This window comes from Trachemys scripta, chromosome 1, assembly GCF_013100865.1.
Source record: "Trachemys scripta elegans isolate TJP31775 chromosome 1, CAS_Tse_1.0, whole genome shotgun sequence".
In the NCBI taxonomy this organism is placed as follows: domain Eukaryota; kingdom Metazoa; phylum Chordata; order Testudines; family Emydidae; genus Trachemys; species Trachemys scripta.
In genome coordinates, this window is record NC_048298.1 from 208386560 (window position 1) to 208410790 (window position 24231).

Sequence of the window (24231 nt, forward strand, 5' to 3'; positions counted from 1 at the left end):
CACATTTGGTAGGCTACCTCCACTGTGGTTTTGTCAGGATGACGTATTTTGACAATATGTTGCTATATTTTAGTAACTTCAAATTGCAATATTGTAATTTATTATTTAATTTTAAAAAGTAACAAGATTTTTAAAAAAGCATGATTTAAAACAATCATTTCACTTTTTTAACAATGTTGAACATATCTATAGTTATATCACTTCAGATCTTAGCTGTGATCAAACTAAAACACACTATGAGTACTTGGGTTTGAACGGGCTTGGTTTCATATTAATTTTCTAGTGAGTAAACAGAAAAATTAGGGTGGATGATATGGTCTTTGTTGTACACAAGAAGAGTTTGTAAAAAAAAGCCTGTAGCTCTCAGTAATCTTTAAGTAACAGGCCTCAAGCTATGTTTCAGCCAGTGAAGCGTATTCTCATAGGATAATACTGGGTTTCTAAAGGTGGCGTATATAGTCACTCTATTGCCTATATGGTTGGAATGAGTCTGAACTTTCCTTCTCCACCTTACTTGTTTAATGTACATTTATTTCTTAACAAAGTTTGTCTAATTAGATGCTGAAGTCTTAGTAAAAATTTACTCCAGATACAATAGCAGCATCTGTGGATAGTTTACAGTTCTCCTAGTTGGCTCCTGGCATAGCTGAAATGAATCTGGAGCCTCTACTTTTTAGCTGATGGGAAATTAAAATAACCTCCAACCTGAACAGAAATTTAAACACCACCTAGTGGAATTTTTACAGGAAAACATTGCTGCAATAATATAGTATCACTTGGTACGTCACATGTTGGCTACTTTTAAAATTTGGGAGGTGAGGGGAAAATCAGAAAGGTGCAGCTTAATAGAGAACACACAATATCTCCAGATTCAAAAGAACAAATCTCCAATGCCTCAGTTGGAGCCGACTGTTAATATATATAAAAAATAAAACAACATACGTTACTGAAAGACACGTTACATCTCTCTGGCTACAGCTACACTTGGAACTAGGGGCATGATTCCCAGCTACTCACCGTAGCTCTCAATGAGCTCTTGTGTTAAAAATAGTAGTGAGGCCACAGTAGCACGAGCAACAGTGAGAGGCTGCAACCACTAGCCACCCCAAGTACAAACCCTCCTGGACTGCATGGGTACGTATTCAGGATGGCTAGCCTGTGCCACTGGAGTTACACAGCTATTTTTCGCATGCTAGCTCAATGAAAGCCAGAGTGAGTATGTCTGAGAGCTGGGACTCACCCGGTGCAGATGTAGTCTCTGCGACAGTGAAGTGTCAAAGCAAATGTGCCGTTTGTAAAGAGCTTTACAACCCCTTCAGTTCCGGCAGCGTTCTTAGCACTTCTTGCACACCTGCTCCATGCACAGCCATGCACTCAGACTCTTTTTTAATACTGAAGGTTAATTAGGATAAATTAAAGCTTCCAAGTCCATTTTCTGCAGCTAGTTTAGATCCAATAGATAATCTCACTTCAGGTCACCTAACTCTTCTAAATGTCACATACGCATGTGACCTGGAAGCATATGCAGGCTATCTGCATGCCTGAATACCAGTGAGTCAGTCTCTAAAATGTGTGGGTGAATCAGCATCTTTATTCCCTTCTTTGACGAATGCGGCTCTCCATTCTGATATTTACAGCAGAGCTGTTGAACAGGACAGACCGAGTGGGAGAGCCTTGCATAAGTCAGGAGCCTGACCCTGGGAAAGGGTGTCCCTATCACACAGCTGGGGGAATCAGAGGCAGTGTCAAATTCATATAATTATTGTGATACAAATGTGAATTCTCCACGGAAATGCTCGCACTTGACAAGACTGTGATGTGCATGTCGGAACACAGGCAAATCCACGTGCTCCCTACACCATTTGGCAGGTGAGTCAAATGAAATACACGTGCTGCAGCCACATAAATGGTCTAAAAATGACAAGCCACCTCCTCAGCTGGTGCGCGTTGGCGTAGTTCCATTCAGGACACTGGAACTATGTAGACTGTAGACTTTAAAATACTCTGAGTGAGAAATGTTCAGAACAGTTTGTACTGAAAATCATATTAATATTCAGAAAAGGGTGCATTAAAGAAGACTCAGCCTCAGTCACTGTCTCTATGCTTTAGTTACCAGGCATGTGACGTAATGGTGCTCATGGTCTAGTGGTTAGAGCTGCTACTTAATAATAATAATAAAGAATTTGCACTGGTAGGGCTTGATCCGGCAAAGTGCCCAGAACCTCCTGCAGGAGCTGAGTGCCCTTGTTCCCACTGTTCTTGTTTTTCTGAGATCTCAATGGGATTTTGGAAAACTACACCTCCATCAGGAGTTACTCGGTACCTACCAGGATTAAGCCCTCATCTGAAGATCTCAAAGGACGCTTACAGTAATTCTCTACTTGTTTTTCTGAGGCAGGTTGGTGATCTTATGTTTATTTTACAAAGGGAAAAAATAGAGAAGGTAAGTAAGTTGTCCAATATAACCCAATAACTCAGTGGCAATGCTAGGGAGCTGTGGCCAGAATTCAGCCCCTTTGCATCACTCAAGGTGTGCCAAAGCGTACGTCTACACTTCCAGCTGGAGGGGCAATTTCCTACCCTCCTTCTGTTTGAACAAGTGCACTAAAAATAGAAGTGTAGCTGCAGCGGTCTGAGCGGCAGCAGAGGGTAGCTGCCCCAAATACGATCCTATCCAAGTCACTAGGTACTGTGACAAAGTTCCTCCTCTGCCTGGGTGGGTCCTGAGCTTTTTGGCGGATTTGCTCTCCTCAGCGGTTCTCGGCTGCCCTCAGTTTGGCTGCTTCTGCTAGAGGCTCAAACCTGCCATTCACTCAGCTAACCTCATCACTGGCCAGCATGGGGGAAACAGAGAACAATCCCCACAGTCTCTGTTGTTTCTCACAGACCTGGTCAACTCCTCCTGTGACTGGGAGGGATGGGGGGAACCCAGGCCCACCCTCTACACCAGGTTCCAGCCCAAGGCCCCAAGCAGCTGTCTACAATGTCTCCTGAATCAGCTGTGTGACAGCGACAGCTACAGCTACAACTTCCTGGGCTACTTTCCCGTGGCCTCCCCCCACCAGCACCTTCTTTATCCTCACTGCAGGATCTTCCTTCTGAAGCCTGATCATGTTTTTACTCTCAGTCCTCCAGCAGTACAGCTTCTCACTCCTTGCGCCCCCTCCACTAACTGATGGGAGGTCCTTTTTAAACCAGGTGCACTGATTAGCCTGCCTGCTCTTAATTGGCTCCAGGTATCTAATCAGTTTGCCTGTCTTAATTGGTTCTAGCAGGTTCCTGATTGCTCTAGGGCAGCCCTTGCTCTGGTCATTCAGGGAACAGAAAACTATTCATCCAGTGGCTGGTATATTTGCCCTCTACCAGATTCCTGTGCCACTGGTCTGGGTCTGTCACAGTATTTATTCAGGATGGCTAGCCCCTCCCACCACCACTTGCTCTGGGGCTATACTGTATATTTTTAGTGTGCTAGCTGGTTCAGAGCTAGCAAGGGTCTGGGAATTACAACTCCAGCCTGAAGTGTAGACATAGCCAAAGGGATGGTACCGGGGGACGAGAATCTGGCCTTTTAGCTCCTGCTTATTTACTGGATCACCTGGAATTTTCCATAGTCTCTCACTAGCGCAGAAGAGAAATGAAAGCAATTGGCCTTCAAGAATGTGAACTACTAACATCAAGAACAGGAATGTTTATATTCTTAAGCTTTCAACAAAGAGAACAAAACACCACTTAACCTATTTTCCTTTTATGTGCAAGCAGCAAAAAATATTCTAACCTCAGCACTGTTGAAATATATTTTTATACTGTAGCCATGAATTCTTAAACATGCATTCTTATATATTGATCTCAGCAAAAATGCCGAAGCTGAGATATCCCCAGGGAGTAGCTCTTTAAACAGCAATAATGTTAGGCAATGAATTTTCAATCACTTTTCCTGTGAATAGAGGCAATAGATATACATTCATCCTTTTGTTCTGTACCTTTTCAAATTACTGACATGCTGGGCAAATTTTCAAAACAGGGCAACCGTGGTGTCTCAAAAGTACCAAAGCTCAGTATGCAAACCAGGTTTGTCCTATTTAAGACTTCAATTCAGGAAAGTCTCCCTCTTCAGGAAAGCATTTAAGCACATCAGTAGGACTTAAGCACATGCTTAATGTTAAGCATATGCTTGAGAGCTTTCCTGATTTGGGGCCTATACCAACATTGCAACGTAATGTACAAATTCACACACAGCATTTCGGGGAAAAGATATATTGGGAGGGGAGTGTCAAAAAGGAAGAGGAAAAAAATCAAAGGAACATATGAATATGAAAAAACTGAATATGAGTCCTACCATCTCCACATAATCTCTTTTTAAGCCTTTCTTCCTAAAATATAATATTTTCTCTGAGGTAAAATTTACCCTAGTGCAGAGGTTTCATACAAGTAACCATGTCCCACTTAAGCCGTTAGAGCCAAAAAAAATTCAGTTCTTGGAAGAATAGCAGCTGGCTCAAGCTGAACCCAGGCCAGACTGAAATGAAGCTTGTCAGAAAGGGGAAATGCTTCAAAGAACTGGCCAAGACATTGTGTTCACCTTCCACAGAAGCCCCCAATTTGGCAAAGTGGTGTGAAGCCGCAGGCCCTTGTTTGACTGCTATACTTGGATGACCAGATAGCATCAAGCACCAAAAAGTTTAGTAGCGATTGGACGTCTAACATAGTGAACATCAGTGAAAATCACGTAGGATCTGAGGCTAAAATAGGGAAAGAACAAGTTAAAAATTACTTAGACAAGTTTGATGTCTTCAAGTTGCCAGGGCCTGATAAAATACACACTAGAATACTCAAGGAGCTGACTGAGTAGATAGCTGAGCCATTAGTGATTATCTTTGGAAAGTCAAGGAAGACAGGAGAGATTCCAGAGGATTGGAAGAGGGTAAATCTATAAAAAAGGAGAATAAGGACAAACTGGGGAATTACAGACCAGTCAGCTTAATTTCAGTACCCAGAAAGATAATGGAGCAAATAATCAATTCATTTGCAGACACCTAAAAGATAATAAGGTGATAAGTAACAGTCAGCATAGATTTGTCAAGCTTTCTTTGACAGGATAACAAGCCTTGTGGATAAGGAGGAAGCAATAGATGTGGTCTATCTTGACTCTAGTAAGGCTTTTGATACTGTCTTGCATGATCTTCTCATAAGCAAACTAGGGAAATGCAGCCTACATGGAGCTATTATAAGGTGGGTGCATAAATGGTTGGAAAACCATTCCCAGAGAGTAGTTATCAGTGGTTCACAATCAAGCTGGAAGGGCATAACAAGTGGAGTCCCGCAGGGATCAGTCCTGGGTCAAAGTCTGTTCAATATTTTCATCAATAATTTAGATAATAGCACTGAGAGTACACTTATAAAGTTTGTCCATGATATCAAGCTGGGATGGGTTGCGAGTGCTTTGGAAGATACTATTACAATTCACAATGATCTGGACAAACTGGAGAAATGGTCTGAAGTAAATAGGATGAAATTCAATAAGGACAAATGCAAAGTACTCTCCACTTAGGAAAGAACAATCAACTGCACACATACAAAATGGGAAATGACTGCCTAGGAATAAGGGAGTACCGCAGAAGGGATCTGGGCGTCAAAGTGGATCACAAACTAAATATGAGTCAACAGTGTAACACTGTTGCAAAAAAAGCAAACATCGTTCTGGGATGTATTAGCAGGAGACACAAGAAGTAATTCTTCTGCCCTACTCCATGCTGATTAGGCCTCAACTGGAGTATTGTGTCCAGTTCTGGGCACTACATTTCAGGAAAGATGTGCACAAATTGGAGAGAGTCCAGAGAAGAGTAACAAAAAAGATTAAAGGTCTAGAAAACATGACCTATGAGGGAAGATTGAAAAAATTGGATTTGTTTAGTCTGGAAAAGAGAAGACTGAGAGGGGACATAACAGTTTTCAAGTACGTAAAAGGTTGTTACAAGGAGGAGGGAGAAAAATTGTTCTTATTAACCTCTGAGGATAGATTCATAGATTCTAGGACTGGAAGGGACCTTGAGAGGTCATCGAGTCCAGTCCCCTGCCCTCATGGCAGGACCAAACACTGTCTAGATCATCCCTGATAGACATTTATCTAACCTACTCTTAAATATCTCCAGAGATGGAGATTCCACAACCTCCCTAGGCAATTTGTTCCAGTGTTTAAAAACCCTGACAGGTAGGAACTTTTTCCTAATGTCCAACCTGAACCTCCCTTGCTGCAGTTTAAGCCCATTGCTTCTTGTTCTATCCTTAGAGGCTAAGGTGAACAAGTTTTCTCCCTCCTCCTTATGACACCCTTTTAGATACCTGAAAACTGCTATCATATCCCCTCTCAGTCTTCTCTTTTCCAAACTAAACAAACCCAATTCTTTCAGCCTTCCTTCAGAGGTCATGTTCTCAAGACCTTTAATCATTCTTGTTGCTCTTCTCTGGATCCTCTCCAATTTCTCCACATCTTTCTTGAAATGCGGTGCCCGGAACTGGACACAATACTCCAGTTGAGGCCTAACCAGCGCAGAGTAGAGCGGAAGAATGACTTCTTGTGTCTTGCTCACAACACACCTGTCAATGCATCCCAGAATCATGCTTGCTTTTTTTGCAACAGCATCACACTGTTGACTCATATTTAGCTTGTGGTCCACTATAACTCCTAGATCTCTTTCTGATGTACTCCTTCCTAGACAGTCTCTTCCCAGTCTGCATGTGTGAAACTGATTGTTCCTTCCTAAGTGGAGCACTTTAACAAAGACAAATGCAAACTTCATCCTGTTTACCTCAGACCATTTCTCCAATTTGTCCAGATCATTTTGAATTATGACCCTATCCTCCAAAGCAGTTGCAATCCCTCCCAGTTTGGTATAATCTGCAAACTTAATAAGTGTACTTTCTATGCCAATATCTAAGTCGTTGATGAAGATATTGAACAGAGCCGGTCCCAAAACAGACCCCTGTGGAAGCCCACTTGTTATACCTTTCCAGCAGGATTGGGAACCATTAATAACCAATAATAGGACAAGAAGCAATGGGGCAGGTTAGGTTGGACATTGGGAAAAACTTCCTGTCAGGGTGGTTAAGCACTGGAATAAATTCCCTAGGGAGGTTGTGGAATCTCCATCATTGGAGATTTTTAAGACCAGGTTAGACAGACACCTGTCAGAGATGGTCTAAAACTAGATAATACTTAGTCCTGCCATGAGTGCAGGGGACTGGACTAGATGTCCTTTCCAGTCCTACAATTCTATGATTCTATGATCACTGTCTGACCAGCTTTAGGAAATGCAGCAAAACTTTCCTCTTTGAAAAAGCTTTTCCATAATAAGAATGACACTCACTAGACTGAAAAGGAGGGTTGGCGGAGAAGTTGGGGAGCTTTACCGATGGGAGGGAGAAAAAGATTGAAAGGAAGTCACATCAGATAACTGCAAATTCCAGGGGCTCCAAATTCCAAATGCCAGTCCAGGTGTTGCAGCCCCTGATTCCATGCTGTTCACTTCCCCAGAAAGGAGCTGCTGACCTCCATCTACCCAAGTTGCTCTATACAGTTCTAAAAGATACTAGAACAGATCCTCAGCTGGCATAAATCAATGTAGCGCCAATGAAATCAACAGACTGAGGTTATGCCCCAATATTAGGAAACTCTGAGCATGCAGGTATTTCCTGAATGATGTGGGGAAAGAACTAACTCAAGTTAAGAGCTACTCCATTCCCCTGAAAATGCATAATGTAAACCCCTGAAAGATGTTGTATCAAATGTTGAACAGATATTGCACCTTATCTTAGTCAAAGGCAGACTGACACATTTTGGGAGGGTAGGCAGCGAGTGGCATAAATATTTCATTTCTGTCTGTACCTTTCCATTGCCAATTTCACAACCAGTGCCACTACCCACTAATATAAGGTTCAGGTCCAGGATACAAGATCCGTTTAAATCCTTCAACTACTACTTTTCAAATATTGCTATTTGGTAGAAGAATGGAGCAGAGGGAAGCCACAGAAATGGTCATTTCAAGCCACCTCCTGGATTTAGAGTCCTGTGCAGATACAAATTTTGTATCCGCATCCGATCCGAAAACATGGTCCGTGGATATGAAGCGGATATCCACAGATTTGCAGGGCTGTAGCTGGATCTTAATGCTTCCTTTTTTGTTTACAAGATGTAATTACTCATCTCTAGAAAAGAGCCAGGGTTACTTTTGTGGTGTTGAGATGTGGGGGAGAACAAATTTATTGTAATCTTTCTCTACAATGTTTGATTTAGCTTACTCAGTGGAACCCCCTTATGCTGAACTAAGATGCAGTGAAACTCCACTAATAGTGACATAGATTGAAAGTACAAAATTATTTCTTTACTTTCCATTGTGCAGATTAAAAACCTGGTCAGAGGAAACATAATTTTGTTAATTTTTATTGCTGTTACTAAGAGGTGAGGGAGATCTAGATTTCACAGGCTGTGAGGCTCAAGGGTTCGAAAAACATGGTCTTCCCCCCTTTAGTAATAGTATCATCAGCAAACATTGCTTGAGTGTCAAAATGCTCACAGTACCAACCAAAGCAACCGCATGATCTTATTGCTGTCTCCGGTGCTCTCTCTTCATCCCTACAAGACTAATGATACTATTCCTTGTGATGTCAAGCCTTAATTTAGTCTGTAAGCTATCTAAGGCAGACACATTGGGTTTGATTCTGATCTTCCTTACACCAGCTTTTCACTCTTGTACAGTACCTCCATTTGGCTGAAATCTTCATCTAGCTCCACCTCTCTCATATTGCAGGGGCAAGAAGGAGGCAAAAAAACAGTGGCAATAGTTGCTGATGATTACCACCTGCATCAGGGGTTCTTGGGACATCATAAAACAGCAGAAGGGCTCTATGCTGCCCCTCTGTCCCATGGGGTGAATAGGATGAGGAAAGGGAGGAATTAAACCTAACTGACTTCTCACAGAGGGCTCTGAAATCTCTGGAAAGGGCATGGCGTCCTGCTGAAGAATACCAACCCTCTTTCTTGCTGACAAAAGGATTATTTTTAATACTTAAGAGGAATCCAGGCCAAATCCAACTGTGTGGCAGCTTGAAGAGGCTGGAGGGGGCCCAGAGAGTTCAACAGCCATCAGTTTAATGGAGAGCAAGTCAATGTGCTCTGCTGAGGGTGAATAGGAGCCCTCAGGAGATGGGTCAGCTGCAGACTCATGAGCAGACCAGGCAGTCTTAACAGCTAATGAAAGCTAGTTAGTTTTCAGGTATTTTGATATGGCTTGCCTTCTCAGCGAGCTTGCACTGTTAGCAGGGCATTCTGCCCTTTGCTTTCCCCTGCTTGTCTGCCATTTTGTCCCTGTGGTGTGAGGAAAGGCCTAACAAAAGCAGTAGTCCCTTGCCTCAATTTCCCACCTCACGGAGTGAAAGTCTGATGAATGAATGTTCCTTTAATGCACCACTCTCCTTTCCCTCTGCTGCACACCCCTCACAGTTGCTTGTCCAAAGTCAGCAAAGTCCCAGAATACAGGCATGCATCCACGTGGGTTCACCTCCCACCCCTAAATGGGGGGAAGAAAGGGGGCAAGCAATGCCTCTGCTGCTCACCACTTCTTGCTGCTTTTGTTATCTCCGCTGCTGTTGCTGCTGCCTTTGCCGCAAGCTGCAGTCCTGTGTTCTGAGGTTCCACCACTTGGCCCAGAGCTTAGTGATTTCCATGGGTAGTGGGCACCTCACTGCTGCTGCCCCCTCCGCATTGTCTTTTGCTGCCACATTGTCCCTATGCCAGGTCAATGGTCCAGCCCCCTAGACCTGCTCGTCGGTGACTACAGCTCTAGCAAGCACTGAACAGAAACAAGGACTCTACAAGGGGCCAATGGTATCTAGGACTCTTTAGTCGGAGTTCACACCACCAGACAGAAACACCTGCCCTCATCCCTTTCACTTGGATTTGGCAGCTCTACTCTGCTCAGCAAGTGAGGTAAATTAAAGAGACCACCTCAATTAGGGCATATTAAGTACAGTTCTTCTGCCCTGCAGTCATACAATATGGGTGGCAACATTTCATTACCCGTGGGTTCAAGACTAAAATGAATTGTAACCCAAAACAGCTAAAATTGATCACGTCGGCAAAGCAGGTCATTGCCAAGGGATGTTGTGAAGGCCAAAAGTAAAACTGGATTTAAAAAAGAATGAGATAAGTTAATGGAGGTTAGGTCCATCAATGGCTGTTAGCCAAGATGGTCAGGGATGCAACCCCATGCTCCAGCTGTTCCTAAATTCCACCTGCCAGAAGCTGGAACTGGATAACAGAGGATGACTTACTCAATATTGCCCTGTTCTCTTCATTTCCTCTGAAGCACCTGGCACTGGCTACTGTCAGAAGATAGGAATCCTGGGCTAGATGGTCCATTGGTCTGACCAGGTATGGCTGCTCCTATGTTCTTACTGAGGCCCATAAAACTGAGTGCTGGTTCTGAGCTAGGGCTGTTATGAACTTGTGACGCAAAAGAGACCCCTCTGGGGGTTTTGAAGGACTCACCTGCCAAAGCCCATGTTGGAGATAGTTGGGGTGGTATCGTGTAAGCTTATTAGCATGTGTGTAGGCTCTTTTATTGTTTTTAATATGTTTTCACTGTAGTACTTTTAGGTAAGGAATGCAATAGGCTTGCATAGGAAGTGCCGTGTGGTAATTTATAATGGTTGGCAATTACACCATGAACCATTTCTGAGGGGAGAAGCAAGCAGGCTTGTTGAGACACACTATCTTTTGTTAGGAACAACACAGTCAATGCAGGATACTGTTCAGCCTGGAAATACCCCAGTCAGAAAGGAGAGAGGGCTGGGTCTACAGCCTAGAAAGCTGAAAGCCTGAGAGTTGAGCCACTGAGGGGAAATACAGGTGCAGTTTCCCGGAGCTGTGACAGTAATCTCTCAGGGACTGATCTGGTTCCTACTGAAGAAAAATAGGTTTGATTCACCTCTGCAAGCAGGGTGAGCCTGTGCAAATTTCCCATCTGGATCACACCAGGAGTAAAGTGGACACCCTAGCTGCCTTGTGCATAGCTTCAAAAGGCTGGGTTTTTGCATAACAGCAGTTGGGGAATTTGCATTAACTTCTCTCTAGGGATTCCCCAGAAAATCCACTTAACACTTACTGTCCCAACAGTCCATATTTGTCTAGTTCGTTGTCAATATAGCCTTTTCAACTTCCAGGTCTCACATCTCCCTCCTAGAGAGGTTACATACAATCCCAGCCCAAAATAATACATACATTTAATATCATATGGTCTGCCAAGGATATTGCAGGAAAGTGCTGTATCTGTCACAGTCAAAAACAGAAAGTAAACATTAAGCAAAAATGATTCTTTCTCCCAATTGTGGGAGATAGTGACTGTCTGCTCCCTGTGCGGAGGGACAATGTCTGGCTTCCTTCCAGGTGAGCCGAGCCTCCAGCACCAAGTCTCTGACCAGTTATCCATACAAACTGTTTCTAATCTCTGTTTTGTGCTTGACAAACTATCAGTGAGGATTGCTAGCCATGCACTTGGCAACGAACCCAGGCAGACTGGCCCTGTATACAATGCACATCACGAGTGCCTTTGCCACAATCAAGCCTAATCTTATTTAGTCATTCAGCATTAAAAAAATAATCTCTTTACTTGCGAGGATTGCCTTGCACATCATTCATTCTTCCTCACAAGCTTCTCCACCGTTCATTTCAGTGGGTTTCACCCAGTCTATAAAATTATGTTCTATTTCCTTACCAGTGACATCACTGCCTAAAATTATTCAAACCTGCATGTGTGTTTGTACATTAAATATGTACAGCACAGCTGTGCATTCTCCCTCCACTACTCACTCCCAGGGCAACTAAGCTTTTGTTATGGATTTAAAGAACAACATGAAGACGATGATGTATGTAACTCCAGGAATTCTTAAAAACTTCCCGTTTCCACGTCAGCAGTTGAGAGTTCATATCAGACACTTGCTACCTGAAATGGTAACAGATTCAGTCTGGTTAATAATGTTGCATTCGGACCCACCGCCGAATTGCTGCCGAAGACCCAGATGTGCCACCCCTTTCCATTGGCCGCCTCAAGCACCTGCTTCCTGCGCTGGTGCCTGGAGCTGGCCCTGATGCCCATCCCACAGCAATCACTCTGACATGTAAGCCCTGTTTAAAAACTTTCCCAACCTGCTTTTTATTCAATGAGAAACACATATTTAATCCATTGAGGGAGCAATAAACATGCTAATTAAATGTGTCCTCCTGGGAGACAAACAAAAGAGCACCTGAAAAAGAGAAGAGGAGGGGGAAGAATATGAGAAATAACTTCACAAGCTCAATCAGCAACTAAAAAAGATTTGCTTAAAGTGATGATGTCACTTTTGTGCAGCTCAAAAGTCAGCATATTTTTTCCTTCGCATCTCTTTGTAGTGTCAGTGTAATACCCACCACATGCTGATTTCCTATGTAACATTTTGTAGCTAAAATCCTGCCCATGGCACCTCTTTGTAATGACTGTTTTACTGTGAACTACTTGTCACTCATGATCCCAGTTTTAATTGTGTAACTTTGTACACTGTTTTTTCTCTTTTCTGTGCCCTTTCCCTAAAAAATAATGGAAACATTTATAAAGGTAATAGAAATATTTGCGAACTTGTGGTCTGTTAAAGCTATTTGATGAAAGCTATTGGACAAAGCTTTGCAATATATGATATTTCCCAGCTTTTCAATGGAAAAAATAATTGCAAAAGTGAAAGCCCAAAAGTTTTACACAACCCATTCTTATCTGTTTTGTACAACCCATTCTCATCTGGCATTTCCACGGTATTGAAGGCTTTTTGGTACTTCCATAGAACTGTAAGGTTTTATTCCAGACCATCTCCATTTTAGATAGAAAATATGCTAAAAGTCTCTGCCAAGTAGCTTCACTAAATCTAATGGATGCATATAGTTTAAAAAAAAAAGTTTGGTTTCTCAAGTCTGGAGATATACCTATGTCATAGAACTGGAAGGGACCCTGAAAGGTCATCGAGTCCAGCCCCCTGCCTTCACTAGCAGGACCAAGTACTGATTTTGACCCAGTTCCCTAAATGGCCCCCTCAAGGATTGAACTCGCAACCCTGGGTTTAGCAGGCCAATGCTCAAACCACTGAATTATATGTAATTGAAATATTAATTTTAACCTAACTTTAAAGGCTATCTAGTGATTCAGGTAAAAGCATTGGGTTTGATCTGCCAACCAACCAACCAGTGAGAAAAGTTCCTTACTTTGAAAAAAATATATTATAACCTTTCTCATTATATTCAACCAAAAAACTTTACAGTTTGGCATGAGGGTACTGCTCTTATAACACCACACTTTGGGAAAGATTTAATTTTATTTCAACTCCCCATTAAAAAAATAAACCACCCCAATGTTTAGATCTTTCTGTAATTAATTCAATGACCAGTCAGACAAATAAATGCCCCAGACAAATATTTCTACCAGCTAAGTGGCCATTAAAATGAACCAAATTCTGCTTTCATTCACTTCAGATTTACATGGGCATAACTGGGGCTGCTCTGCATGTAACTATTGCAACAGTTTAGCTGAAATTGATTTTAAATCAGTTTAGTTAAACCCATGTGGACACATTTCAATACATTTACAACTGGCATATATCAATTTAGCTTAAGTCAGAGTTTGTCTATACGCAGTTACACCAGTTGCAGGTATGATGTTAAATAGATTTAGTTAAATCAGCACAACTCTGTGTGTGGACACATATCAGTTTAAAATTGGCGCACATCAGTTTAGCCTGCATCTATCATTTACACTATTTATTTACAGTAGGTACTACTACCCTTCTAATTTAAAAATGTAAGGTAAACCAATATAAGCCAGCTTGCATTAACATCAGAGTGTCAACACAGAAAGCTGTACCAGTTTAACTAAGTAGGTTAACATTACCCTGATAGTTAAGCTGGTGCAACCCTGGCTGTAGACCAAGCCTCAGTTACTGATTTGAGTTAAACCAGTGCAGCTTTTGTGTATAGAGAAGCCCCATTTCGTTCAGCTGCAGTCACATCTCCTTTCCTGGTTACAGTGACACAATGGATCAGCTGCAGTTTCGAGAGTCTTTTAAACAGCCTGGGTCTGATTGCACCCTTGTATCATCTACATCATGTACAAAACAAAAGCAAAGGAAGTTTCACCATGACAATGAGGAATGTAGCATTTAACATCCACTCTGAACCCACAGGGTGACTGACTGCACAAGTTTGATGGTACTGGGGAATCATTTTATTTTTAGTTGGTGCAAAAAAGAAAGGGAACAATTTAGGCCAATCAGATTGCTTGACCTAAATCACGGAATATTGCTTCATTTCCTCTTAAATGTTTTACAATTTCCTCCTAGAGAAACAGGAAGCTTATATAAGAAAAAATGTCTCTTTCTCACCCCCTGACCAGTCTGTGTTAGTTTCATCTAGTTACCAAAACAGATTATTATTTCAATAAGACCCTGATTTATGGTCTCTAATATAAACAGAAAGTGGGTCTATGCAGAAAAATCATTTCTAAAATGCTATAGCAATGAACACCCACATTTAAAAAAAGTCAGAGTAGGACACACTGTATAATTCTGATGCATGAGCAAGTCACTCAGCCTGTTTTATCTACTGCAGCCGGTAATCATCTTCAGCCCTATTACTGAGGTTTTACTTAGCAGTAAAGTAACACTGTGAAAACAAACGCTCCTAGAAAAAAACACTCCAATCAGCTGTGAAATTCTATCAGTGTACAGAGGATGAATAAAAATTATATTACATAGCCACTGGAATGCTGAGAAACTTTACCTGTGGATGACAGCAAAGGACAACTGCAGGACTTTGCCCCTGCCCCAGAGTCTGTTGGTCCACAATGCAGCAGGATGCTCTAGCATTTTATCAACTCTGTCACTTTGCAAGCCTTGAGTGTTTGGAAGGAAGGGTGTCAAAAGGAAACTCCTGATTGTTGTCAGATCACGGCATTTCAGAGCCTGCACCCAGGGCTACTCAAATAAAGCTAAAGTCTCAAGAGACCAAGATATGTAGCCCATCCACACCTTCTTTCCCTGGTGGGAATTAGATCCCAGAAGGCGTAGGTGAGAAATCAAATAATCCTCCTTTATTTGTACTTAATTAGAACAAACTCAAAGTGGAAAAGCTAATATAGTCAGCTATGGACTATCCACAGAAGTTCAGGGATTTGTTTCTAGCTGGTAACAGATGCCAATTCTCTCTCCTCTATAAACAGAGTTCAGTTTACTATGACATAACATGGGATCTATTTTTGTCACCACTTTATACAAATGTGTTACTCTCGTGATTTCCATTCAGGTCATTCAATGACAGATGCTTCGGCTCAGGCTGTTCATAAAACTACTAGATTCTTCCCCCTCCCTATCCTTCTCCCCATCCCCGGCTCAGTTCAACTCTTGGACAGCTATGACACGGAGCTTGTGTTTGCATTCTATTCTGGTAGGTGTGAGTTATGGTGATACCATTTAAACCAAAGGGCTCAGAAATGCATGTCAAATTAAACCAGTGACTAATCATGGAATTTTGCCTCTCTTTCTGCCTCCAGGCACAAGATTTATATGCTCAGAAATCCCTTTTGCTCTACTCCCTGGGTGCTGATTTGATCTTCAGCCCAGATTTCCTAACATAGTGAGAGAAGATCACCAAAAGTGGTCTGTTGTCCCACGGTCAGTGAGATCTAAACTTATCTAAGTTTGAAATACAAACAAGGCTCAGACAGAAAAAGCAACGGCAAACGTTCTCATCACTTCCCCCCCTCATCTGTTTCTGCTCAACGGCATGCACTGTCAGCCGCAGACGAGCTCTTTGATTAGCCTGCAGGGAAAGAAGGAGCGAGAGAGACGTCTGAGCCGACGCAAAATTCCATGTCTAAAGACTGTCATCTAGCTCCCACATCCGTCACATGATGGCCAGCCAAGCAGTAGCTCCCTGCAACTGTGGACTTTCCATCCTTCTGCATGAAATGGAAGCAAGAAAAGTAAGCATCCCAAGGCTGATACTAAGTTCAGCTGTTTTCTCATTCAATGAATGAGTTTAATTCACTGCAAATGTACTAAGCTAGCCCGCTAGGCTCAGAGGGCCTGATTTTCTCGGTTGGGCTTTTCTTGAATAGATGGAGGCTCTGATGGGCATTCTTACAAAGGGACCTACAAGTTGATTTGTGCAACTGTTCTAAATGGTTGGTGCATATTAATTTTAATAAATTAGCTTAAAGCATCGTATTATGCACCATGAGTTACTTCCTGGCCTATTGCAAAGCACACTGCAGTACTGTGCTCTCCCAGTACCAAACGCTTAGAGCCGAAGGCTTGATGTGTGATATTTTACTGAAGGTGAAGGAAAATGAGTTTCCTGCACACAAGTCCCTGCTGGCCTGCTCCAGTGATTATTTCAGAGCTATGTTCAAAAGCTACACAAAAGAATCCAAAGCCAGTGTCATTCACCTACAAGTCATCTCACCCACCGGTCTCCAGCATGTCCTGGATTTCATTTATACCTCCTGGTTGCCCCTTTCTTTTGAGAATCTGGAGGACACCCTGGAAGCTGCCAGTTACTTGCAAGTGACTGAGGCTATTGGCCTGTGCAATCAGTACGTGGTTAACAACCTGACCCTGGAAAATTGCTGTTTTTCTGCCAACATTGCCACCAAGTTCTATCTTCCAGATGCCTTGTCGGCGACAGAAAAATACATCATCAGTAATCTCTGGAAACTTTTGGATTTGCATTTCATGGAGCTACTCTTACTGAACTTCCGATCGTTGATGGCAGTGGTAGAATCCCCTGACGTCCCTATGGTGAACGAATCCTGCCTCCTGAATCTAGTGTTCATCTGGCTGAAGCATGATAAATCCAGGTTGATTCACAGAAGCAACCTATTAGAACATATAAGATTTGGTCTCATCCCAGTGGAAGAGCTGAGAAAAGTCTACACTCAGTCAGAAGTGTCTCTCACGCCACCTATTAAATGCTTGATCATAAAAGCAATAAACTACCATTCGCTAGTTTTTAAACAGCCCATCCTGCAGGATAAGTATAGCACCCTGAGAAACCAGCAAACGCGCATCATCCTGCTAGGAGGAGGGACTTCCAATGAGGGACTGGTCAACGATGTGATGGCCTTTGATGTTTACAATCACAAATGGAGAACTCTAACGCAGGTGCAGGACAGAGTACAGAATCACTGCATGTGTGTGATTGGAAACTACCTGTATGTGCTTGGTGGGGAAACAGCAGATTTGCAAAGTGACATGAAAAGCACCAGCTTATCAGTTACAAACAAGGTCCATCGTTATGACCCAAGATTTAACAAGTGGACCCAAATTACAGAAATGCTTGAAAAGAGATGCCAATTTTCTTGTTGCATCCTAGACAACAAGATCTTTGCAATTGGTGGGAGAGGCGAGACCGGATCACTGCATTCATCTGTTGAAGTCTACAACATTAGCAGAGACAGATGGACAAAGGCTACAGAATTGCCATGCAAGATGCATGGCCATGCCTGTACAGTTTGCAAGAACACGATCTACATCTCAGGTGGCAAATACACAGATCAAACCAACACAAGTAAGGATGTGTTCTCTTTGAGCAGCTTGGAAGGACAGTGGAGAAAGCAAGCCTCCATGAGCATTGCTCGATTTGGACATCAGATGGCAACGATCAGAGAGGCCATCTTCACATTTTTAGGACTGTATGAACCATTCTCTGAAATAGAAAGGTATGACCCTGCCCCAAACCAGTGGACTCGCTTAAGGCCATTGGTCTATGACCGATTTTGCTATGGTCTGGCTGTGGTAGAGGAAACAGCACTTCTCATTGGGGGAAAGAAATGGCAAGACTCCCAGGAGGTGCCAACCCAAGATGTGGTGGGTTATGATATAGACAATGACTGCTGGGAAGAGATTTGCAAACTTCCCTTACCTTGGTATGGATTGCAGTGTGCAGTGCTACAACTCTCAGAATTGGCAGAAACTAAGGACACCCAATAATAGTGGAGCCAAACTTCTGAGTCAATGCTTCCAACAGCTGAAGAACAGGACAGCAGGGCAGCCCCAGAGGAAAAAAGACAATTGCAACTGCACTAAATGTAACAGAGTTGAGGTTTTGCTTTAGTAAACACCCCACACAGTGCTTATGGACAGGAAATCAGGCACTAGCATGGGAAAAAATGTGTTGTGACTTGTACAGCTGAAGGCAGGTTTTACCCTGGGCAAATATGGCAAGTAGCACATCCTGAAAGGACGATGTAGAGGAATTCCAATGCTGTATTTCCTTGGAAGCATTGAATAGCTGTCTAAAGTCAGATTTTGCAAGGGTTAAAAATGTAATCTCTATTTTTTTTAATTAAAGGTCATTTCCCCAGATGGTAAGTGGTATTGAATTTTATACTATAGCTAAGCAAAATGAAAGTGTAGTATATAAATATCAGAAAACTGTTGCCTGTAACAGCTTTAATAAGTAACACTTAGAGGATGGGATTATTTGAGTAAATAGCTAAGTGAGCGTGCCTTAGCTAATCAGCAAGAAATTACTGCATGGAGAAGAGGGATTGGATAAAATGTAGCCTTAATTATGGTTATATATTAAACCACTGATTGTTTGATATAGGAAATGAACCAAGAGGGGAAGCGACCTTTCTGTGAAATAGCTTTTGTTATGGCATGCCCTTCAGGGTGGGGCTTTAAAGTGTGCTCTGTATTGGCACAGTACATATTTGCTGTATCAAAACCACACATTAACTGAGGCAGCCAGTTCTGAATGAATATAATTATTATAAGGTACAGTGGAACATGCAACAATAGTTGCTTTATCCAGCTACTTAAGTGAGTACATCCTGCATACTGTGTCCTGCTAGATGATGATCAAGATGTTGGTGAAATTCTTTTTAACTGTTGAACCAATATATGAGAGGGAAATGAAGTAATAAAAGCTTGACTTTTATCAAGGACTAAGAAGGAAAGAAAGTTAACTTGACTCTTTTGAGATTCTATATTAAATGTCTGGCTATTCCAGAGAAAGCAATTGCCTCACTTCACGTTGGCAATGCTGACAGAGTAATAGGGAATGGGTTGGGAGGACATTTTAAGGCACTGTAAAATGCAGTTATGTGACTAGATTCCAGAGTGTGTTTAAAGATTTAATTTACTCAAAACAAATTTCATAAATATTCATTTAAAAGCTAAATTTATTTTAGTTCATCTTGCACTGTTCCCGTTCTAGCCTGAAAGTTAATACAGTAAAAATATATCTGTCCAAATATATTTGTCCATTTAGTATTCTATTAAGAGAAGGCAGCATAACAAATGGGACAAATGTTCTCCTCTCTTTCATGCTAGACTATCTTAAATTGTAATGTTTAATTTTCACCTTTTACAGCAATCAAGCTGACTTTTCTAAAGTAAAGTGCAGGCAGAATAGCTGTTGCATAGCAACGGATCCACATTGTCTAAACTGCCTTAGTTTCAACAAAGAATCAGCTACGTGATGTGCATATACATCCATCAGATATAAAGAATTTTTATATGAATATATTTACTTTTGGTCCAGTAAAACAATAACAAGAGTGTAAATGCTTGGAACAATAGTACAATTCATTTCAGATCAAGCATTTTCTGTTATGAGAAATATACAAAACCTCACAAATTTAATATACAAGTCAGTACCCATGCAGTAAATAAATGTCCAGTTTATACAAACAGATTCTTCTAAATGATACAAATATTACACTGGATTCAGAATTCCGTACAAACATTAATACATGATTCGTCAGCCATGTTGACTTGAATTAGAATTATTTCAAATGGGCTGCAGAAAGGCCACACCTCTGTACAATTGTGCAAAATCTGCAAAACATTTGCAATCCAAAATGCAATTAAAAAAATCTGAAAACAAACAAACAGAGAGACACTCCTCCTTTCTTGCCTTCATCCCAACAGCAAAGATCACTACCAGTAAATATCCGAGCTCTTAAAGTTTAAGTACATTCACTGAGCTGTACAGGCAATAGTCTAACGCTGGTTCAGTGAACAACACATGGTAAGGACTACTAATGGGTGCTTTTCCATTTGCCAGGAGTATTATCAAACCATGTCATGACTCTTAACTTCTGCAGCAAAACATTAAAAAGCAGCACAAATATTTTGTCATGCTCTGTTCACTTTTCATAAACAATAAGCTGGTAAAGGATAAATACATGATTCAGGATTTTCCTCCTCCATGCCCATTCCAGGGCATGTGCACAAGTCTAAGTAAATGCTTCACTCCTGTTCCCTGGGTTGTTTCACGTGTAGCTGAAATCTTATGTAAGTTTAAAACATTTTAATTGGTTTGTGAACTCAGCAGAAGCTGGAGACATCCGTTCCTCTTCAAAAGCAAAACAGAGGCTTTTTAGTTGTCACTAGTTTTTCAGATTATATTCTTGACCTTGTTAATATCACATTTTTCCTGCATACACAATGTTGAATTTAACAGGTTAGGAAACAAGTAGGAGATTAGCTGAAAAATCCTATTTACTCCCTCTCTGCCATGTGGGAGTTGACGAAGTGTTTCAGATTGAAAGCAGTAAGTTGGAATCCTTTTCTTTAGCTACTTTTTTTGGATGAGTTAAACATCCTTAACAAGCATGATTGAAGTCTGATTGCTGTCATTGCAAAAAGCTGCACATGAACCTGATACCATCAGTGCAAAAGCAATCATATTATTAATAATAAAGAATCAACAATAAAATTAAGGGGGGATAACATACAATTTGGTCTTAATTAAAAATACAAACAAACAAAAGAAACTCATTTGCACTGATGATAAACCCGTATTATAGGTCTCTTACAAACCAGCTTTAAAAAGCATGTGATAGTTAATACCTGAACTTTTGATACTTGAACTTGTGTCAGTGATTTTTTTTGTTTGTCCTTATTTCTTTATCTAATTCTTGTCTGTTTTCATCAAAACTCAGCGATGATCACTGCTTTACCTTTTTGTCTGTCACTTAAGAAAATTCCTAGAGTTTTTCATTAAATATAAAAAAATGTTTTATTTTCCACATAATCAAAATAATACCTGAACTCCAAAAATGTAATGCAACACTGGAATTATATAGTATAAAATTATATTTTTAAAGAGATCAACTGACCTTCAGTCACAAACCCCTGATCCTCTAGAGCTTTCATTTCAAAGCTCGCCATCTTCCAAAATTTATTTTTTTAAATATATTTTTATTTATTAAAAACCATGTTCATTTGTTTTGCACAAGCTAAACACAAGCTGAGCATTGGTAGCATAAAAATATACAAATTCCCATTACAATGGAATCATGGACCATGTAAGGTTTACTTCACACAGCTTAGTAACATTAAAATATAATTTACCAGACCTTCCACATATTGATAGAAAAACTACTTTTGCACTGAGTAAAGGATTGGAATGTAGCAAATTGACAAAAAAGAAGACACTTATACATGCGTTTCAATGTATGAATGGGTGTGTGCTAAAGAGGCTATAAGTGCATCTACTTCAGAAGAGCCATTTACAGGGTCCCTTGGGGTACTGTTTTGACAAATATCCAAGAAGAGATCAAGGTACATTTGTTTCCATTCTTGAAAGTCTTTAGATGTCAAATCTGGATTATCGAGAACCTTATCTATAATGGCTACCTCTCCTTCTCTGGCCTGCAAAAGAAAAAAGAACAGAGAGTGATAAATTACTAGCAAGAGTATCTCATAAATGATGAGCAACTTAACAAAAGGGCAAGCACATGTAAGACACAAAGGCATTAGAAAGAGGGGGCATAGTGAGCCATTGATTTTAAGCCTCTTGGGGTCTACTTAAAAATGATGTCATACATGGGTCAGGGTGTTGGACATCACTTGGGTTGCAGAGTTTCCCTTCTTATTACCCCTTGATCTGTTATGTAAAAACAAATCCCTTGCTATTTACTATTAGCAGCTTTAGTTTCTAAAATGTTTCACACTCTAAAGTGCCATCTGTTGACTTTTCTTGATTCCGTAAGAAATACTGTGTTAGTGTGTGGGATGCAAACAGATGGCCTGACATCAATCAGTACAGGGAGGCTTTTCAGCTGTGCTCCTCACTGTGGCATCTGAGCACTACATGTGAAAAAATAATAAATAGTATATGGAGATATGCCTATCTCATAGAAATGGAAGAGACAGAAAGGTCATCAAGTTCAGCCCCCTGCCTTCACTAGCAGGACCAAGTACTGATTTTGACCCAGATCCCTAAGTGGCCCCCTCAAGGATTGAACTCACAACCCTGGGCTTAGCAGGCCAATGCTCAAACCACTGAGCTATCCCTTGCCTCGAGGATGTTTTAATTAGATAACTGCTCTTCATTAAAGATCATAAATACATCTAGTAGGCCCGATACTCTGGCCCAGTGCAACTTCCTCCCAGCATAAAGGATATGTCTACACTTATTCGCAGCACGGGTGGACAGGCTTGCGACGGCTTGAGATGAGCGAGCCCGCTAAAGATAGCAATGTAGACCTTGCACCACTGGTGGTAGCTCAGGCTAGCTGCCTGAGCTCAGATCCAAGTGTACAGGCAGGCTTGGACTTGAACGGCTAGGCTAAGCCACAACATCCACACTGCTATTTTTAGCATGCTAGTTGGAGCTGAGTAGCATGGGTCTGTCTACTGGCTCTGGGAATCACACCTCCCAGCTACAGTGTAGACATAGCCCTGGGGCCAGAACCTGGCCGGATCTCCTCCGCAAGTTCAGAGCCAGAATAGCCCACTTGTACCCTATTCCCCTGCTGACTGGGGTGCACGTGGGTGGAGAAGGTGTGTGGCGGCTCTGTGCTATGCTCTTAACAATCCCTGGCTCTTGAGGGGCCATAGCCAGCAGGTGTAGATCAGAGCAGGCTCCAGGTTCCCTTGCAGTCACTCCACTCTACTGCAGCCAAGGGCAGCTGGATGCAACAGAATCAAGCCTTAATAATACAATTATCACCGAGGTATACAGCACGAGGCCTTCCCTATAGTAGTGATCTGTTCATCAACAACTTCTCCTTTACCGTTTATTCCTACAGGAAGCCTCAGGGTCCCCACTGCTAATTTATCTGTTCCATGATAACTGTAAACATATGCTAAAGCTTTCATCCATTTTGGTAAGGGTGATGGATGTAGTTAAAAAAACAAACAGCCTGTTCTGTCTTTGACCTGATACACTTGAGGCTGGTAACAAGAAGTAATACATTTAAAATATTATTAACATGTAGAAAGCAATCTTCATGTTTAGAGTGCTTTGCAAACAATAGCTTATTAATGTTCCCCAGAGTAGTTGCATATTCATTTTGGAGATAGGCAAACTAAGGCAAAGCTGAGATTAGAACATAGGAACTCCTGCTTTCCAGACCTGTGCTCGTACTACCGCACTGTGCTTCCCGGGTGCTGTATTAATAAATCATGGGTATTCTGTACCTCCTTACTACTAGTCAGTGAGTTTGCACCTTCCAGGAGGAAGGACAGTCTTGTGATTAAGGCACAGGACAGGAAGTAGAAAACACTTGGTTCTGTTTCTGGCACTTTCCCAGACTTCCTGTGTGAGACTTTGGGAAAGCCACTTGAAAGCCGTACTTTCCCCCTCTAGGTCCTGATTCTGCAAAGTGTTATGTATACATTTAACCTTACATACTCTGAGTAGTGCTATTGCCTTCAATGGGATGACACTTACAGTGAGTAAAGTTAAGCCTCTGTGTAAGTCTTTGCAGGATCAGGCCCGTATTGAATGGAGATAATACTGTTTAAGTGCCTCTCAGGGGGGTTGAAAGACTCAATTCATTAATGTTTTTTTAAAGCACTCTGAGACGAAAGCTGCTACCAAAGGCCAATTTATTTAGTATCTAGTGGCTTAAAATGTAGTAAGTTAAATTTAATATAGATAACTGGGCCTCAAGGAAGACCCAGCATAAGAGTATCTATTGCTTGCTGTGCTTTAAAGGAACGTCCCTGGTGTAATCCGGAATAGCATGCACTGCGATAACTTTGTGATGATCAAGGGGCTAGACAAGGTGGTTAAAACTTCAAAATACAAATGCTCTGTTTTAAATATAGGGCCATTTTTACAATATTTGTATGTATCATTACGGCCATTTATGTCATAAATCTTTGTGCCACCTTCAGGCAGAAAACAAATGTTCAATTCTT

The 24231-nt window shown here is 41.5% G+C and overlaps 2 protein-coding genes and 1 long non-coding RNA gene across 6 annotated transcripts in view; 1 reads left to right on the forward strand and 2 right to left on the reverse strand.

Annotated features, from left to right (window-relative positions):
• Nucleotides 1–15279, reverse strand: part of LOC117868993 — a 29566-nt gene extending 14287 nt beyond the window's left edge. Inside the window, exon 1 of the long non-coding RNA XR_004643752.1 lies at nt 14849–15279. This is a non-coding gene — a long non-coding RNA (uncharacterized LOC117868993). The remainder of the gene's footprint in view (nt 1–14848) is intronic.
• On the forward strand, nt 1476–19260 carry KLHL34 (kelch like family member 34). Of its 2 annotated transcripts, none has more exons than XM_034755336.1 (2): nt 1476–1869; nt 15618–19260. In XM_034755336.1, the coding sequence occupies exon 2, from the start codon at nt 16303–16305 to the stop codon at nt 18055–18057; it is 1755 nt and encodes a 584-aa protein (XP_034611227.1). In that variant the 5' UTR covers nt 1476–1869; nt 15618–16302; the 3' UTR covers nt 18058–19260. The 2 variants fall into 2 exon arrangements, with proteins under 2 accessions (XP_034611227.1, XP_034611218.1); XM_034755327.1 differs by lacking the exon at nt 1476–1869 and adding an exon at nt 14957–15511.
• A 323-nt stretch (nt 19261–19583) lies between these two features.
• The window catches only part of CNKSR2 (connector enhancer of kinase suppressor of Ras 2), a 363733-nt gene continuing 359085 nt past the window's right edge, over nt 19584–24231 (reverse strand). For all 3 annotated transcript variants that reach the window (XM_034755470.1, XM_034755460.1, XM_034755453.1), the window contains one exon: nt 19584–21732. In XM_034755470.1, the coding sequence (XP_034611361.1) occupies nt 21517–21732 (216 nt within the window). In that variant the 3' untranslated portion in view covers nt 19584–21516. The remainder of the gene's footprint in view (nt 21733–24231) is intronic.

Coding starts and splice junctions, on each gene's coding strand:
- KLHL34 (XM_034755336.1), top strand. CDS start 16,303: ATGAGTTACTTCCTGGCCTATTGCAAAGCACACTGCAGTACTGTGCTC.